At 46.5% G+C, this 18061-nt stretch overlaps 6 protein-coding genes across 6 annotated transcripts; 3 read left to right on the top strand and 3 right to left on the bottom strand.

The window, feature by feature from the left end:
* Positions 1-293: 293 nt before the first annotated feature.
* Positions 294-4528, top strand: DFL_009568 (uncharacterized protein; the record flags this gene model as incomplete). The annotated part of the gene is made up of 16 exons (XM_067639475.1): positions 294-374; positions 435-617; positions 684-1370; positions 1436-1663; positions 1718-2277; positions 2341-2428; positions 2487-2662; positions 2720-2800; positions 2853-2967; positions 3046-3168; positions 3227-3904; positions 3963-4102; positions 4150-4198; positions 4258-4311; positions 4367-4416; positions 4480-4528. 16 exons carry the CDS (start codon positions 294-296, stop codon positions 4526-4528), a joined length of 3342 nt encoding a protein of 1113 aa, XP_067487262.1.
* Positions 4529-4821: 293 nt separating this feature from the next.
* On the bottom strand, positions 4822-5946 carry DFL_009567 (uncharacterized protein; the record flags this gene model as incomplete). Its single annotated transcript, XM_067639474.1, has 1 exon — positions 4822-5946. One exon carries the CDS (start codon positions 5944-5946, stop codon positions 4822-4824), a length of 1125 nt encoding a protein of 374 aa, XP_067487261.1.
* A 632-nt stretch (positions 5947-6578) lies between these two features.
* On the bottom strand, positions 6579-7826 carry DFL_009566 (uncharacterized protein; the record flags this gene model as incomplete). The annotated part of the gene is made up of 6 exons (XM_067639473.1): positions 6579-6604; positions 6664-6952; positions 7051-7273; positions 7341-7399; positions 7490-7605; positions 7664-7826. 6 exons carry the CDS (start codon positions 7824-7826, stop codon positions 6579-6581), a joined length of 876 nt encoding a protein of 291 aa, XP_067487260.1.
* A 1463-nt stretch (positions 7827-9289) lies between these two features.
* On the top strand, positions 9290-11260 carry DFL_009565 (uncharacterized protein; the record flags this gene model as incomplete). Its single annotated transcript, XM_067639472.1, has 6 exons — positions 9290-9333; positions 9397-9457; positions 9540-10136; positions 10240-10368; positions 10430-10764; positions 10873-11260. The coding sequence occupies 6 exons, from the start codon at positions 9290-9292 to the stop codon at positions 11258-11260; spliced, it is 1554 nt and encodes a 517-aa protein (XP_067487259.1).
* A 416-nt stretch (positions 11261-11676) lies between these two features.
* Positions 11677-13920, bottom strand: DFL_009564 (uncharacterized protein; the record flags this gene model as incomplete). The annotated part of the gene is made up of 8 exons (XM_067639471.1): positions 11677-11802; positions 11866-11945; positions 12038-12091; positions 12155-12348; positions 12422-12757; positions 12824-13594; positions 13700-13794; positions 13864-13920. The coding sequence occupies 8 exons, from the start codon at positions 13918-13920 to the stop codon at positions 11677-11679; spliced, it is 1713 nt and encodes a 570-aa protein (XP_067487258.1).
* Positions 13921-14405: 485 nt separating this feature from the next.
* DFL_009563 (uncharacterized protein) lies at positions 14406-18017 on the top strand (the record flags this gene model as incomplete). The annotated part of the gene is made up of 9 exons (XM_067639470.1): positions 14406-14639; positions 14699-14896; positions 14966-15143; positions 15208-15707; positions 15780-15895; positions 15952-17455; positions 17520-17678; positions 17735-17866; positions 17931-18017. 9 exons carry the CDS (start codon positions 14406-14408, stop codon positions 18015-18017), a joined length of 3108 nt encoding a protein of 1035 aa, XP_067487257.1.
* Between the last annotated feature and the right edge of the window lie 44 nt (positions 18018-18061).

Genomic DNA, 18061 nt, shown 5'->3' with positions numbered 1-18061 from the left:
AGTTATACCCCAGAAACAAATTTCACGTTACCGTTGGTCAATTCCACCCCAACTTTGCCCACCGCTAATAGCTAATCGGTATCGTTCCTTAGATATTTCACAGTGGGAATATTATTCTCCAAGGCTAGAAGGATATTGATATTCGGCCTTGGCCGTATTAATATCAAACCTACTACCAAACCGGTTCTAGGCTTTCCAATCATCAACCTAGCACTCAACACCAACCAATCATTTAAATTTGGATACCTCTGAAGAGTCAATGAACTCTGCCCCTTCAGATAACAAGAGCAAATATGTTAGCTAAACGACCCAGGTCAAAAACCCAATCGGAGGCGGCTTTAGAGCAACAGGGGCTCGAAGGTGATGGGATTCAGGTTTGCTCGCTATTCTAGCGCGAGGTTGAGGTGAATTTAATGCTGAAGCCCGATAAACAGTCCAACAAAAAACGCAAAACCACGGAGTCCCAGGCAAATGTCGAAGATGACAGTGCTGATTCTGGTGAAGAAGCCCTATACTTTGAGCAGTCCCAGCTTATGGCTGTAAACGGCACAGCCCCGAGAGGGAACGAGCCTGCGGACTACGGCACCATTGAGTTAATACGGCTCGAAAACTTCATGGTTTGTTTCTTTCGACTTTCAAAATCGATTTTGGCACGATTGCTAACATTACGTCTCCATTCCAAGTGCCACCCTTGCCTCGAGATGAAATTTGGGCCTTTCATGAACTTCGTCGTGGGTCAGAACGGAAGCGGGAAGAGCGCTGTTCTCACGGCTCTTACCCTCTGCCTTGGAGCCAAAGCTACTGCAACGAACCGAGGGGGCAATATCAGGAGTTTTATCAAGGAAGGTGAACACATGGCTGTCGTCGAGGTTCACCTTCGGAACCGCGGAGATGGGTTCAAAAAAGACATTTATGGTGAAACTATCATTGTACAACGTACATTCAATCGTGATGGCGCCACTTCCTACAAGATTAAGGCAAAGTCTGGCAAAGTCATTTCCGTAGCCAAAAAGGAGCTCTCGGACATAATCGATTACATGTCTTTGCAGGTTGACAACCCAATGACCGTTTTGTCCCAAGATCTCGCCCGGCAGTTCTTGAGCAATTCTACTGACGAAGACAAATACAAATTTTTCATGAAAGGCGTTCAACTTGATGATCTATACGCTCTCTACCAAGCCCTGAAGTCCCAGCAAGCATCCATCGATGGTGTCTTAGAAAGCAAGGCTGAGGATATACGGGAGCTAAAGGAAGATAAAGAAGCGGCTGAGAAGAAGTTCAAGCTACTGCAGCAAACAGAAGATCTGCGCAATAATGTTAACGACTTGCTATTAAAGCATGTTTGGGCACAGGTCTCTGAATCAAAATCGGTTTGGCCCGCCTGTCCCCAATAAAACCCGCCGCGAGTTACTAATTTAAACTTTTGGAGCAATAGAATCTCGACGCAGCGAATAAGAAGCTTTTCGACAGCCAAAAAACAAAAGAGGAATTAAACATGAAGCTTGAGAATGCGGACGCTACTATTAAAACCTGGGAACAAAAGATTTCGCAGGCGCTCGAGGCAGTGGAAAGCTCATCCGATTCCGTCAATCCCCTCAAGGACGAGAAGAAGGAGTTAGAAGAACTCCTGCTGAGTAATCGCCGAAAACTCGAGAAAGCTCAGGTATGCCACCATATCGTTTCCAACATTCGCCTCGTTTTCCTAATATCGATATAGGACGAAGGACGCGAGGTTCACGGACACGTGAAAACAACCAAACAGAAAGTTGAGAAGGCGCAACGAGATGTCGACACGGAAAACCAGAGGTTGGCTGATGCAGATAACGGCAAACATGCGGGCCTAGTTGAGGAGAAAGAGCGCCTCTTGAAGGAAAAGGAGAGACTTGAACTTGAACTTAATGATCTGGATGAGAATATAAAAACTCAACAAAACACAAACCATGACAACAAAGCAAAGCTCGATGAACTTCGCGATCAGGTCCAGCAAAAGGAGACTAGCCTGCGCGGCGCCAGAGATGCCTTGAGGCAGCTTACAACGAATCGCTCCGGAGACCTTAATGTATACGGACCAAACATATCCAAACTCCTTCAGGCCATCGGCCGTACTTCATGGAAAGCCGGAAAGCCTATCGGGCCAATTGGATTGTTCGTTAAGCTAAAAGATAAAAAATGGTCGTCGATAATCGAACGCCAATTAGCGCGGGTACTAACTGGCTTTATCACCTTAAGCCTTGAAGATAAAGACCGCCTGATTAGCCTAACGCGGGAATACAAGTGGTAAGTGTCCCAATACTCCTAGCGGAGTCAAATGCCAATATTCTCTATCTGCGTTTTCTCTAGTAGCAACATCGTCTTTTATACAAACCGCATCTCTTTCCAGTTGAAGGAACCTTCATCCGAATACCTTACGGTCTTAAGAGCATTAGAGGTGGTGAACTCTCGTCCTTAATATTGAGTTCTGCTCCTGTTTACCTAACATCGACCAGATCGACAATGAAGAAGCCAGAAGAACCCTCGTAATGATGAACCAGATCGAGCAAACTATTCTTGTTGAGGATCACATACAAGGGAGGAGGGTTATGGAAAAATCACCTGAGAACGTTAGGTTCTGCTATTCAATCAACAAGAATAGACGAGGGAATGGTTTCAATATAAAAATGGGGTAAGTGAACCCAGTCTCATCGGCAGGAGGTTTCACAATACTAATTCTTACAACTAGTCAAGGCTCCGGAGGGGTTGACCCCATTATCGGATGGAACAAGGCTCCTCGGATGGCAACTAGCATTGAAGAGCAAATCAAGTAGGCGTCTATGTCTGCCTGGAAGAAAACACGATCTGACTCTATGTAATAGGTTTGCAGAAGCGAATGTTACTACGAAAGATTTAGAGCTAGCCGAAGCGCGTACTAAATACACGGAACTGGAAAGTGCGGATGTCGCTTATCATAGAAGTTTGACGGAACATAAAGTGCGTATGAACGATGAAAGGCCTTCTAGACCTCATAGAACGTCGTGGACGGGCGACTAACCGGGAGGGCTTTCCCAGAAACAAAAACAAAGATACAAAACCGACATCCAGAGGATTGACGACAAAATCGAGGACATAACTCAGAAACTGGAGCAGGACAACAGCAATAGAGAGCTTATTCGGCTGGAAGCGGCCGTCGAGGTAATGGCAACATAGGCTGAATGGGGGTGGAATTTACTCGCTGATTCTTTGTCAACAGGCTCACGAATTGACATACCAAACCTACGCAAAACAGCAAGCGGACAACCTGGCTGAAAGACAACGACTTTCTAGAATACAAACCGACCTTGAGGCCGAATTGAAGAATCTCAACGCTAAGATCGATGAATTCGAAACTCATGCGGATAGCCTCCAAAACATTCATACCGTTGCTATCCAGCAAAAGGAGAAAGCTGTTCTTCTAAGTGCAGAGATTATTCAAAAAATCGAACTACAAGATGCGAAGATACTAGAGTTAGCGAACACAGCGAAGGAAGCAGAAGAACACCTCGGAGATCAGACGGCAGAGGCAAAAAAAGTAGGACCCGAAGTTAGCCTTAGTGCAGACGACACAACCCAGAAAATCGAGGCTCGATTAGACCAATTAGAGGCCGAAATCCGGAAGAAGGACGCAAGGATCGGGGCCTCGGGTGAAAATGTCGCGAAGGATTGCAGGGAAAAGACTGAAAAATATAACGCAGCGAGGGGAGAAGTGGCCGACTTGGAGAAGGTCCACCAAGCGTTGCAGCAGGCATTCGAAGAACGTATGGAAAGATGGGGCTACTTCCGAAAATACATTAGTGTTCAAGCAAGGTATCAATTTCGCTTCCTAATGAGCGAAAGAGAGTTTGACGGAAAACTCGCATTCGACCATAAAAGAGGGATCCTTCAGTTAAGAGTATGTTCCGATCCACATATTTCATTTATCTGTTTTGGCATGCTTACATTTTGGACAGGTCCAACCTAGCCAACAGGCAACAGATACCCAACGCAATACCAAAACACTCTCTGGTGGAGAAAAGTCATTTTCACAGATATGTTTACTCCTTGCGTTATGGGAAGCCATGGGCTCCCCTTTCCGCTGTCTGGACGAGTTGTAGGTACGCCCCGTCAAAAACATTTTTACATTTCTAACATAGCTAGTGACGTTTTCATGGATGCGGTGAATCGAGGGGTATCGATGGGTCTAATCGTCAGTTTCAATTTTCCCTGAAAGAACCGTATTTTTTCTTACTTCTAACACTTAAATAGATCAAGGCAGCCCGTAACTCAGTAGGGAAACAATTTATTCTCATTACGCCCCAGGTTGGTATCCTTCCCTGCTGTTTGTACGGAGGAGTATGCTTAACATGAAATTTAGGACGTAAGCACCAAGGGGATAGATGAAACCGCTGATGTTCGAATCGTGAGGTATGCATTTGTCCGCTTCCAGCAATGGCTGCCCATCGGCTAACATCTTTGATCGCTTCATAGAATGCCCGACCCTCAGCGTAACCAAACGCGGCTGCAAGTTCGGCGCTAGGGCTACAATTTTACATTTCCTCGTGCTCCTTTCTTTACCTTTCGGGCTTGTGTCCGCTTTTCGAAATTTCACCATTAAAACGAAATAATTTATATGCAAGATAGGCAGTCTTGTGGGAGGTGATGTTTAGACTGGTCAGGGAGCATCATATGCACAGCGAATCCTATTTTTGGTGAGCTTGATTAGCAAGCTATTCTTTAGAATCCGGGGTAGGGAAAATCATCGTGGTATTATCAACTGTATCTAACGAAGGTTTAACTTGAGTGTATATGCCGCATCTAACGCCCTCACAATCACAATGGAACGGATGTAAAATCTGCATCATCTTGTGAGCGGTGGCCGCTATTTCCCTCTCGGTCCGTCGATATAGCCTCCTGTGCCGTTCCGGGGGGTGTCGCGGAAGGAGTATCGCTGCGGTTGCCTTCTGGCGGGAGTTGTTCGTTATCCGGAGGAGACGATGGCTCTTGCTGGGTTGCTGGAGTGGTCCCTTCAACTTCTGGAGGAGGGGCAACAGGCCCAGTCGCTTGTTGTACGGACTTGTTCGTGCTTGTATCGGTGACTGAATCACGCCTATCACCGGATGCCCTCTGTCCTGTCCCGCTTTGTGGTGGGGCATGTGATACTGGCCGAGTCCTTTGGCTTCTAAGGGCAGGATCAGCACCGAGATAGTATGTGCGTACACCAACGATCCGCCCTTCATGCTCGCAAGCTTCAAGCCACTCCGGTCGAACAATCGGAATATTCATTTCCTGGGCCCTTTCCCAACCATGCCCTCGACCCTCAGTGCAGACAAAATGTGTCGTATCAATTCTCACATGGTCTTGGAGCGGTTTAGCTCCTATCCGTTCAGTAACTATTTTGAGTCTTTCCTTCTCGGCAGGAGACATAACTCCCGGGCATATTGTGATACCAGACAAATCTGTCATTTTGTGTGTTCTCGTTGTGACTTTCTCGCTTGCATATGTGCCTGCCGACGTCCGCAATACCAAGTGAAAGGAATATTCGGTGTCTACCGCAAGTCCTGATATCTTGGTAGAGTGGTGCGTGGTTGGATTCGGTATGTTGCCAGCTTTGGAGTTGTTCCTGTAGAGCGACAGCGATCTTAGGGATGCTGTTGCGAGATCGATGGGATCCCATTCCAGAACAACAGATGTCTGTGTGGCATTTCGAATTCTCAGGACAGGCTTCGAGGGTGACCTCTGTCCAAACAACGAGTATATTTCGTTTTGGAGAGTCTCGAATGCCTGACGTGCCGCGTCCTCAGCCCGATTGTTGCGAGAAACTTGGATGTCGATGATGCTGCCGTTCGAAACACCAGGCGGGAGAAGGACAGAAGGAAATTCGATAAGCCGTTTGTCTTTCGTTAGAAGGATAGCTAGACCAGCATCGACCTTGCCAACAGTAAGAGAGACCAACATCCTGCGTAGGTAGGTGTATTAGCGTGCAAGTGGGTATCCGTGCGAGCTAAGCTAAGGCGTTCGGGAGCCATACGTCAGTAATTGCTCAACAAGGATAACATTTAACCTTACAATATTGATAAATACTCGGTACGGATAGGTCGTTGTTGGAGGAGGGTTGGACGGTTAAATGTTGTTTAGGTGCTTAAACCCCCGAAAACATGTAGATGCGGAGGTACAGCAAGGTACCTCCGATGTCCAACCCAGCTATGGGCCGGATCCCAACGTGGCCAACGCGAAGTCAACGTTGGGCCCGAGCACCGCATTTAAGAGGCTAACGGTAGTCCCTACTCTAATTTAAGAAAGGAGATTTTCTTTTCTTTTCCGGATTACAATCACGACTGAGCTTTAATGCTCAGTGCCCCTATATATACACAAAATTTGCCTATTGGGTTTCCTCGAAATACCACCTCGGTCCTTTGACGCAGCTAAGCGTTTGGAACAAGGTGTACCGGGTTTCTGAAGCCACCCTTGATATACCCATATACGCACGGCTTTTTGCCGGTACATACCCATACCAAAAAAACCACCGAACAATCAAATAGTGCAACCAAATTGTGTTCGATGTTGGTCACTAACTACGCTAGCAGCAGCTATGCCTTAACAAACGATTTCACATCTATTTGGGACCTGTTAGTTTATCTAGAAACCTGCGGAGCTTTGAAAAAGAGGACATACTTTTCAGCCAAGAGACATATTCTTTCTGTTCTTTGTAGTCAATGTAGTCTGGGACAAACAAAGCGAGGGCAGTATTGATGCCCCTTTCGTCCAAGTAGCGTTCTAGTAGAACCTGTAGATCCTCATCCAAATTTCCAAAGGGAGGTCCAACATATCGGCCTCTTCTCTCCCAGTCAGCTTCCGCCGTCTGGGCTGTTGCCAACTCCACAGAAGGATGGTAATGAACATTTTCGACGATGATCATTCCATCTTGCGCAATAGCTTCAACTTGCAAAGCTCCAGAGGTAGACTTGGAATCATTCAAATATCAGTAAGATGCCATATAGGGTCTAGGTACGGCCAAAAAGGAGCTCGAAACGTGTGTATGTATCTAAGCTTATAACCTACTTTCTCAATGGTAATGTTTAGTCGAGCTGGATACGCCGGCTCGCTTGCCTCCTCGTATTCCGGTTCGTCTTCTTCTGTAGGTCTCGCCTCTGTACTGGCCCCTCGCTTCGTGGAACCCTCCAGCTCGCCTGCCTCTGGAAGGTCTTCTTGGTCATACAAAGAAGGGTCATCGAGTTTTTCATCAATAGCATTTAGGTCTGCAATTGAGAAAATGACACGGACGCTAGTACCCAGAGGTCAGCTTGGTTCCCAATGTTCAGTCAAGGTGGGAGGTGTGCATTTAGCCTCACGTTTCGTCACCAAACCTACGAACCAACTCGACTTCTTCCATGCCGTCCTTATCATTTAACTATTGACAAGCGTTAGTCGGCATCAGTATGTAAAATTAAAAAGCCAGAACAGGTTGCTTCCAACTTCGAGGTTCTCGTCGCCTACAGACCTTGAATTGGGAAGTCTCCAAGAACTCCTGAAGGTTTTCGGGAATCTGTTCGTGTTCGCCCAGCTCGGTTTCAACATTGATCTCATGTTGAAGCTTTGCAAATAGCTCTTCATCCACTACGGTCTCATTCGTATTTAGTTCAAGTACGGAGTGATATTAATCGGATCAAGTTACCTGTGCCCGAGGGTCTGGAGAAGATAGAAGTAGATGAAAACAATCGCGTGGGGACCCGAGTCGCTAGGGAAGCTGGTGCGAGATGTCTGCGGGGAATTTGACGTAGAACGGAGAATGGTCGTGCGGCGATGCTAGTGCTCCGAAAGATGGTCTGCGATCGCATAGCACGACCAAGAGCGAGATAAGGTCGGGTCATCATGGTGGGCTGTGGGGGAATTAGCATCGGATTGGAAAAAAGATGTACTTTGAAATCAGGTAGATAATACCGGTGTGTATTAGGTGCCTAATTATTTACTTAGGTACTTTGTAAGTATCTTAATTTCGTGTAAGATACCGGTTGTGAACTTAGGGAAAAGGCGGGCTGCAATTGTTTTTCTCTAGCAGTTGGAGAAGAGTGCAGTGCAGTGGGATGAGTTTTTTTGGTTCAGAGATTTTTCGAAACATAAAAAAAATGTGTTGGAGGATAAAAAACGAACATGAACCAAACTACGAGACTGACCGGGGACAGGCGATGAGCCTCCTACGAGCTTCCTAGTTGACGTCAAACGAACCTGTCCTTACTTAAGTACTCGTTATAAGCACGTTACAAAGCACTAAGTAAAAGGAATATTACATTCACAGAACTAACTTACTCTCAAGTTAAGTTTAAAGGAAGTCAGTAGATGTAGATGTTGTAATATTAATGTAGGCAGTGGATACAAAGGCGTGGTTTGGTTTGATCCCCACAAAAAGGTCAATCTCTACCATCCACACATCATCACCCGTTTCCATCAACCAACATCACCAACATCACCAACAAACATCGCCAACATTCACAAACATCGCCAATCACCAATCACCAATCACCAAACGCTTGTCCACTGCTACTGCTTCAATTAAACCCTCATCCCGTTTCGCTGTTGGCTTTTATTCTCAAAAACCTAGCATCGTTTCTAACTCTCCCTTTCCCTTTCCCTCTCTCTCCCTCTTCTCTCTCTCCTTCTCTTCTTCTCTCTACCGTCCGTTATCTTCTCCTCCGGCGAGCAATCAATACCCTGCCTTCACCTTCACACACACTCTATAAAGCCCATCGCTACGGCACCGCCTCTGCCTGCAAATCTGCTCACAACAAATCCTACACCGGAAAGTACATAGAGACCAGACCTGATCTCTACAATTGTGTGCTCAGAGAACAGTCGCTCAGACTTCAGGTCAAACCGTCACTTTGCCCCACGAGACACGCGCAAATCAACAATAAAATAGCTATTGGGGCTGCCTACTGCACCGTTGCTCCACCTTTTTGTTTCCCTTTTTTTTGTTTTACTTTTTTGGAACCTAAGTTTTGTACAGGTCTCAAAAAGTTGAACGGGTCGTACATAAGTACTTTAAGTACATAACCATAGTGGCAACATCATCCCTTAATCTTCACGAAAATCCTCTCCGGACTACGGTTCCAAAACTGAACCTTCTGGCCCTTTATTACGAAAACAGTCCCCACACCTATCTAAAGAACCAACTGCCAGTAACCCTTTTCTTTTTTGGCGTTTAGCGATCCCTCATTATCTTGAATACCTCTGTTCTTCGTCTACTCACCCATTATAAACCCCCCTCCTCCCTCCCCCTCCCGAAAATTTGCTTATTTTAGAAATGGCATCCTCATTAACAGAAAAGCTTGAATCCACGACCTTAAGGTGGGAATTAGCTTTTAAGCCTCCATATCGCCATGTATTCCGCTGACTAATGAGGTTTTCTAGTGATGCCGACTGGCGAGCTCAGTTAAAGGCACCTGTCAAGGACCTTCGTCCTCAAACCGAGGTATGTTGGTAATCTATTTCTTGATAGGAACCGGCCACGCCCCATAAGCCAAAGACATCTCTAAATTCTAACGCATCAACAGGATGTGACGGCGACAAAGGGTCTTGATTTCGAAGAACTTTACATTAAGCGAGAACTCCTCATGGGCATATTCGAAGCAGGCTTTGAGAAACCCTCTCCAATCCAGGAAGAAACCATACCCGTCGCTTTGACGGGACGGGACATTCTCGCTCGGGCTAAAAACGGTACAGGGAAAACGGCGGCCTTCGTCATTCCTGCCCTTGAGAGGGTAAACTCGAAGAGTCCCAAGACGCAAGCCTTAATCCTGGTACCGACTAGGGAACTCGCCCTTCAAACGTCGCAAGTTTGTAAAACGTTGGGCAAACATCTTGGCATCAACGTGATGGTTACGACAGGTGGAACAGTGTTGAAGGATGATATCATACGTTTAAACGAGGCGGTTCATGTCCTCGTCGGCACCCCTGGGAGGATTTTGGATTTAGCTGGGAAGGGAGTTGCGGACTTCAGCGAATGCCCAACCTTCATCATGGACGAGGCGGACAAGCTCCTCAGCCCCGAATTCACCCCCATCATCGAACAACTTTTGGCATATTTCCCGAGTGATCGCCAGATAATGCTCTTTTCCGCCACTTTCCCCTTGGTCGTCAAAAGTTTCATGGTCAGTCTACATTTTCCTTCTGTTTTCCAAGTCAATTCCGATTCGAACCTCACCAGTGCCGGGCTTCGAAGACCATAGAGAAGCAAAACTAATCATGTTGCAGGACAAACACCTGAAGCAACCCTATGAGATCAATCTTATGGATGAGCTGACCCTTCGCGGAGTTACCCAATACTACGCATTTGTCGAGGAGAAGCAGAAAGTACACTGCTTGAACACCTTGTTTTCGAAGGTATTCCCCATGGCCGGTCCAGCGCTATTACATATGCGTCCCTTCTAACGTTCCCATATAGCTCCAAATCAACCAATCCATCATATTCTGTAATTCTACAAACCGAGTCGAGCTTCTAGCTAAAAAGATCACGGAACTTGGATACTCCTGCTTCTACAGCCATGCGAAAATGCTCCAGAACCACAGGAACCGCGTCTTCCACGACTTTCGAAACGGGGTCTGTCGCAACCTGGTCTGTTCGGATCTTCTAACCCGAGGTATCGATATTCAAGCTGTCAACGTAGTTATCAACTTTGATTTCCCAAAGAACGCGGAAACCTACCTCCATCGAATTGGTCGTTCCGGCCGCTTCGGCCACCTTGGTCTTGCCATCAACCTCATTAATTGGGACGACAGGTAGGAGTTTGCCCATTATCCTTTTGTTGTGGCCGATAACCATCCGCAACCGCTTTCATCATTTATCGACAGCTAACACGAAGACGTACTGTTCTTTCCATTCGTTAGATTCAATCTCTACAAGATAGAGCAGGAACTCGGGACCGAAATTCAACCCATACCGGCGCAGATAGACAAGAAATTATACGTCTACGATTCACCAGAGAGTATCCCTCGCCCGCCAGCTGCCCAGAACTCTATACGCCCAGCTCCATCACCCGCCACCGCCAATCCCGTCTCCCAAAGCACCAACCGTCCGGATGCACGTAGTAGCCCCCACCCCACACAGCTTCAGGCCGTACGAAACAACAAAACACGGGGAAATCATTCCATGGGGCAAAATTTCCGTGGAGGCAGGGGACCACAAAGGGGGTATGGCCATCACCAAAGCTACGGCCGTCGTAATGATAATGGGCATGGGGCAGAAGGCGCACTTCCAAACTCACACAACGCCTAATTTTTCTCTACTACCATTTACAATTCAATCCCCCAACAATTAATCAGATTCACATGACCAGAAAGAAAGAACGGCTGGCGCAGCCGGATAGGAGGTACTGTACTCTTGCAGGGCTCCCATTAGCTAGTGCTGTTCCGTCACCGCAATACCCCCGCCACCTCTATATCCCAATCAACCACCCTTCTCCCCCTTCCTTGCGCAGTTCGCGAAATACCTTTGGTATCTAGGTACTTACATCGCAATGACACTGTATTTTATTGTGACGTGCTCCCGACTCGCAAGATCCTATTACAGCGCCGAGCGTGCTTCAATGCCATTGAGCGCTCGTCGAATAACAACACGATCGTATGATTATACAGGAAAATAATATATATAAAAAACAATCGATTGCAAGGTGGGAACTATTGCAATTTATACTAAGTCGAATTTCCAAACGATGCTACATCTGAAAGCGCTTTCTCGAACATGTATAAAAGGGTAGTTTTTTCCTCCAAGCCGACACTGATACGGATGAGGTGGCTTTCGACACCGTATTGAGCAATCTATAAAAAGGTAGTTAGCGAGCGATCTCGTGTGCCGGCGTAGGCTAAGAGCTCAATATTCACCCAGTTGAGTTCCTTGTAGTGCGCAAGTAGAGCATATGGCGATGTCAGGGTAAAATTCGTCCCAAGACTCGGTCCCTTTGCTGTTTTGATTGTGTCGTAGAATCTAATCGCAAGCTCTGGGGAATGAAAGGTAATGGAGAGAAGACCACCATACCCCCCTCTGTGCACTTACAATCGTCATAATAGCCCCGAGATTCATCATGTTTGGGGTAGTAGACACGTTTTACTAGGATAAATCCCACAACGTTAGCCTCCGGAACTTCCTACTGTATAGGTGCGAGCCCCTAACTAATTTTAGGCCATTTAAGAAACAACTCGGCCAATGCATCCGCGTTTTCATTGATTCTCACGACTCGAGAGGCAAAATCTCGGCTGTTCCGTTCCATAAATATCGCATCTTCACCCCAATAATTATCCGCAAACATTTTTGCAGCTAACGTTGAGATATCTTGATAGAATGGCATCTTGGGGTTGATCACACAGCTGAAGAAATCCGGATACTCAGTCGTTAGTTAAAGCACTCGAGTAGGGGATCGATTGTTAGGTTCAAGAATACCTCCCGCCCATGACATTGCTATCGCCACTGAAAACCTTAGTGAGGCTGCTAACCAGTATGTCGGCATAAGGAAGAACGTCAACGTTAACAAAGTTGCCGATTGTTTCGTCTACAACGATGACAAACCGGTGCTGAGTGGCTAGGTCGCGGAGGCGTTTCAAATTCGGCGATCTTAGCAGCGGGTTGGATGGAAACTCGCAAAACAAAGCCGATATCTTCTTCCCATCGTTGATAACCCGTTCCAATTCGTCCAGATCAGCATCGTTCCCATTCCCCAAGAACAAACAGCCATCACCGAATTTCTCCAGGACTTTAAGGGTATCCAAATAGGGGAATCTATTAGCAAATCCCTAGTCAGAGAAAGGCTTGTAATTTTAGGCGGTATATGGAGGATTGATTCACCCGAATTCAACCATCGTACTCGGGCCGAATAAAGTGCGAAGAAGTCGATGTGTATTGTATATAGCACTCATCCCAGTCGGGAAAAGAAAAACATCTTCGGGTGAGAGTTTTTGAACTCTGCCCTGGGTAGAAGTTTGAGCGACGAAATCAGCGCCTGCGGCCATGCTCCCCGAGATCCGCTGTTTTATTGCAAGCTTGGCTTGCTGAACCGCGTCCGCTTCGAGATTACGGCCGTAGCGCATTTCTACAAAATCGTTAGTGGACATTCCCTCGGAACTGGAGATGTTGGATTGCTTTCGCAGGCTGGATCCGCTAGCCGTGTTCCCTCCACAATGTTTTGAGTAGCGCGACGGACCGCGATGTAGAGGATTGTTTTCCGAGGGTGTATCAGTAGACTCTTCTATTAAAGACAAATGACCTTGTCTGAGTACTTTGTGAACGAATACTGCTCGACGACTCGAGATGCCTTCCCCTGTATGTTGCCAGAATTCTCTCGCAATGGGATAGAGTAATTCTGGCAAGAATACGGCCCAGACGTCAGCCTGGGGATGAGGTCCACTTTGGCCCCTAGAAGATGTCAAGTAAATAATGCGAATTCCCTGGTCGAATACTTGGTTATTATCCTCGGGTCGCCGCGGCCGCGAAGCGATGAAGCTCTTACAAGCCGCGGCGATAGCTGCGGAGGGGAACAACATGCATCGTTCCTGGGGTTTGCCGTAAGTGCCGGAAATAGACTTCTCTAGGGCGATTATTTCCGGGTGTATGAAGAATCTGCGTTCTAAGAATGAATTTCCAATCCATATAGACTGCAGGGAGTAACAACTGCGGTACTGCCTCACTGCTGGGGGAGAAAAGGAATTAACGGAGGGGTCGTACCGGGGATATCCACTCCGCATTTTGCTAACGACCCAATTTTCATTCTCCTCATAGCCAACATTTGATCTCCATGTGGGTAGAGAAACACTGATTGCCTAGAACGAGCCAAAAATGTCAGAAACTTGAGATAGTATAATAGAGCGGAGGAGCTTCGATAGACATACATGCTCCGTGTTGCTAGGAATGGCCTCCCCCAGCTCAGCATCTGGAATAGAATTCATTTCCGGATAGTTGCCACTGAAACTATGAAGCCTATAGCTACGAGGTGGAACTTCAGATTTCTAGGAGGAACTCGAAGGAGTCTGCGTGGGTTAATAAATTTTATGAATCTCATATTTAAATATCTACCTGCACACCAAACCTTATAACAAGCCTGGGCTAGGTACATACATACATTCTTGGTGACAAGGATCAGGGATCAAGTGTCAGTCAAGAACCAAATAATTGCGCTGCGATTTCGGCAAAAGGCGCAAAAGCTAGCTGTCGCAGGCTTGGCTAACGTCAGCCCAAAGAGGAAATTCAAGACCTCGGCCTTAGCTCTGGAACAACGCGTTGCAATTTTTCCTGACCTGATTTTCTTTTCTCTGTTGCGCCTGGTCTTGTCATCGCAGCACAGTGTCCGCAGTACTGTGCATTCGGTCGAAAAGTTAACACCACCCGGACCCTATCGATATTTACAGCCGCTAAAACGGGCTTCAGGTTGAAGATGTCCCCCGACCTACAATCTAACAATCCCAGAAAGAGAAAACTTTTCGATTCCCACGGTTCCAATGACGCGCCCAAACTACCCTTGTCTCCACTGCAGCGAAGTTGCCAGAAGGAAGTAGCCGATCTCATAAAGCTTCAAAAATGCAGTGCCAAGGAGGTCTCCCAAATCGCTCAAGTCGTCGAAAATGTTAAACAGGTTTTGATCGACATCAAAGAGATCAAATTTGATACGGTATGCGGCTTACCGGATCCAGCACAAAGAGCTTTCAACTAATTGTTCCCCCATCCTAGATACGGGATGCTGATACTATGTTTTGCGCCCATGGGGTGCATATTCCATACCCTGAATGCGGCGATGGCGTCCGCGACGTTGGAGTTTCTCTCTCCCCTCCGGCCCGAGTTGAGGCAGGATGGGGTTTAGGACACAAGATGCTTCGAAAGTCGGAACATGGAGATATTTCTGTGGACCTGATCATCCAAATACCCTCGGTATCTACAACTTTGGATCACACTATCACGCTATCGATCCTGCATTCAAGCTAATTCGTCATTCCCCAGGCGACCTTTCACCCAAAGGACTACCTCGAATACCGTTACCATCGAAAGCGAATCTTATACCTCTCATATCTCTTGTTAGCCTTGAAGACTGCCAACCAAACATCAGGCTACTCGTTTCTCTCTGATTTTCTGGACGGAGATGAATTTCGTCCTATTATTCTAGTAGATTGTTTCTCTTGTAAGTTCAATGTTCTGCCTCAACCCAATTAAAATCCTTCTAATCATCAAAACCATATCTCAAGCGAGGTGCAAAATTCGTTTAATACCGGCGATATCGTTTGACCTATTCCCGCTCGATAAACTTTCGCCCAACGCTTGTCGGGCGGATAGACAAAGTGGCGTGCCAACCCCGATGTACAACTCGTCCATCATAGACGATGCGTATCATCTAATAACTTCAGACATGCTACGACAATACGCCGTCTCTAATGAAGGATTCATGGAAGCACTCGTCCTTGGCAGCTTATGGCTTTCTCGTTTAGGCTTTTCAAGTCACTTGCTTGACGGAGGGTTCGGTGAGAAAGAGTGGGCATTGCTACAATGCCACCTTGTAGAAACAACCACAACCCCACAGGTCGCATCTCGATACGCCGCATCTTCTGATGCGTTCCAGATGTTCAAATCAGTTTTAAACCTTATCGCAAATACAAAGCTTCACTCCGAGTTCGACCTTCCAACTCTCCATCGAAGGCATACCGACTATAATATGCTCTTCAAGATGAGTCGCTGGTCTTCCCTAGCGGTATTCAGCAGTTCCTCCCCCAAATTAACCATGCCTTGATGTAACTAACAGTTTTGGGGCGATTTACTCTAGCTAAAACACCACACCCTCGCCGTGATATCCCTCGATAAGCTCGGACTCCCCTCACGAGCTCAATTTCAACGTATATTTGAGAACCCTCTCTACCACATTGCAGACATTACCATGAGGTATTTTATTTGATTCCATTGTTCGTGTTTTCGTTGCTTACTCGATGCGATTATAGCTTTCCGATAGATCCACTCCAAGTCGTGGAAAAGCTCCCCACAATCACTAAACGATGGAATCTCAAGCACTCCGTAAATGAGTACTGCTACAATCTATTCTCGAAAGGTCTTGGTGATAGATTTAAGACGATGACTTTTTCAGTCCCGAGGCCGCCTGTTGGACAATTAAAGGATGCATTGGATCCAGAGCCGCGGAACCACGCTGTGTACAATTTAACCGTCCTCATCACACTCGATGAAAATAAGTGCACGCGTGTTTTAGACTATGGTCCTGAGGTACAGGATGCTGCTAAAACTGCCGACTTCCGTGAGTTTTGGGGAGATAAGGCAGAACTTAGGAGATTCAAAGATGGGCGGGTGATGGAAACAGTTAGGTGGGATTCTAGCCTACCACCTACCGAGCAAATACTGAGCTTTTTGCATCGAAAATTAACTTCCTCCTTCCACACAAAACAACCGCTAACATTTTATGGGCGTGAATCCGAGATATACCTGACATCACCGCCTTTGGTTTGGCCCGCTGGTGACAGTTATGAGACGGCAGCCTCCGAGTTTGAAATGGTCGCAAATACTATACGTCAGGTCAAAGACTTCCCATTGGGGTTCAGAAAAATATCGGGAGTTTCATCAGCCTTCAATTCCACCTCGGTTAAGCCACCTTTCCCATGTTCCAGGCATCTTGAGCAGCCCCTAGAGGGCGAATTGGAACTTGAAAGCTCTTCCATGTGGCCAGTAGACCCAGAACAAAGGAGTAGAAGTGAGTTTGGGCTCCTTCTCAAACTCAGGGCTGAGCTTGAAGCGACTGGAAATTTTCTTACGGCTCGTGTCGGGTTTACTGCTCCTAACGGGTTCCATAATGCGCATTGTTTCTTGGACCTTCTCACAAAACGCCAATATTACTTTCGATTTCGACTAAAACATACTTTGGAAGCATTCCCGAAAGGAATCGGTATAAACCCACCGACGAATCTGAGCCAAGATATACTCAATGAAGGGCCCATGTATTCTAACAAAACCCCCTACTTGCGAGCAAGCATCATTCGAAGATGCCACCAACACTGGTACTTCTCTTCGAGTGTTAGGATCCTTAAAAAGTGGTTCCAATCACACCATCTAGCTTCGTTTTTCAACGGGGATATTTTGGAACTATTTGTTGCAATTGTTTTTAGCCAATACTCACCGGCCGCAATTCCGAGCAGTACATACTGTGGATTTAGAAGGGTTATGGCTCGACTTTCTCACTGGGATTGGCGCAGAACGCCGCTAGAGATTGAAATTTTGCGACATTTTCCGGATGAAGAAAGAGCATGCATTCTGAGGGAATTTGGGACATACCAGCACATCAACCAAAACAGTGAAGCCTGCTTGTCGATTGTTCTGCCTGGCGAAGATAGAGAGGTTGATTGGATACGACACTTCATCCCACGCCTGGTTGCGATTCGAATGACGCAGCTTGCACGAGAAACGCACACCAGACTTACGAGCACCTCCACACCGTTTAATGTGAGTTCTTTCCATTCTGTACAACACTCGGCGGGGACAGCTCCTAATATTGCCGTTTTCGAAGGCTGTGTTCGAACCAGATATGTCCTTTTTCGATTTTGTGGTTGTAATGGAGCAGAAATTCAACCCATACAACACCCAAGGAAAATATAGCAATGTGATGGCGGTCCCCAAAAACTTTGGTTCATCGCCCCTATATAGAGAATTTATTGAAGAACTAAAGGTATTATCAAGAGACAGCCCTGGTTACAGATCATTTAAATAATCGGAGTCATGCAGGTTCAAACCGAAGAATACGCACTACTATTCCCGTCCTCGGACGGCCTAACCATCGGAGGACTGTGGAAACCGCAGAAGGAATCATGCGTCCCTAACATAGAGGGTTTGGGGGGCCCAAGGGTCGAAAACGCGGTATGTGTACCCGGCTTTTTAGTCAGAGTCTCGCAGAAGTATTGATAAGTTTCACTCTTTTTAGATACCTAATAAAATAGTGGTATTCGGATTGATAATGGAACTTGGTCGTGGCTTTGTGGATAAAATACAGGTAAAGATTTCTGATTAGGTTCTATTCCCAAGATGGATTGACAAGGAAAAGATTACAAATAA

The sequence above is a fragment of the Arthrobotrys flagrans genome (genome assembly GCF_004000055.1).
Source record: "Arthrobotrys flagrans strain CBS H-5679 chromosome Unknown unitig_1, whole genome shotgun sequence".
NCBI classification, from domain to species: Eukaryota; Fungi; Ascomycota; class Orbiliomycetes; order Orbiliales; family Orbiliaceae; genus Arthrobotrys; species Arthrobotrys flagrans.
The sequence above is the reverse complement of the archived record's forward strand: the minus strand, read 5'-3'. Positions and strand labels throughout refer to the sequence as shown.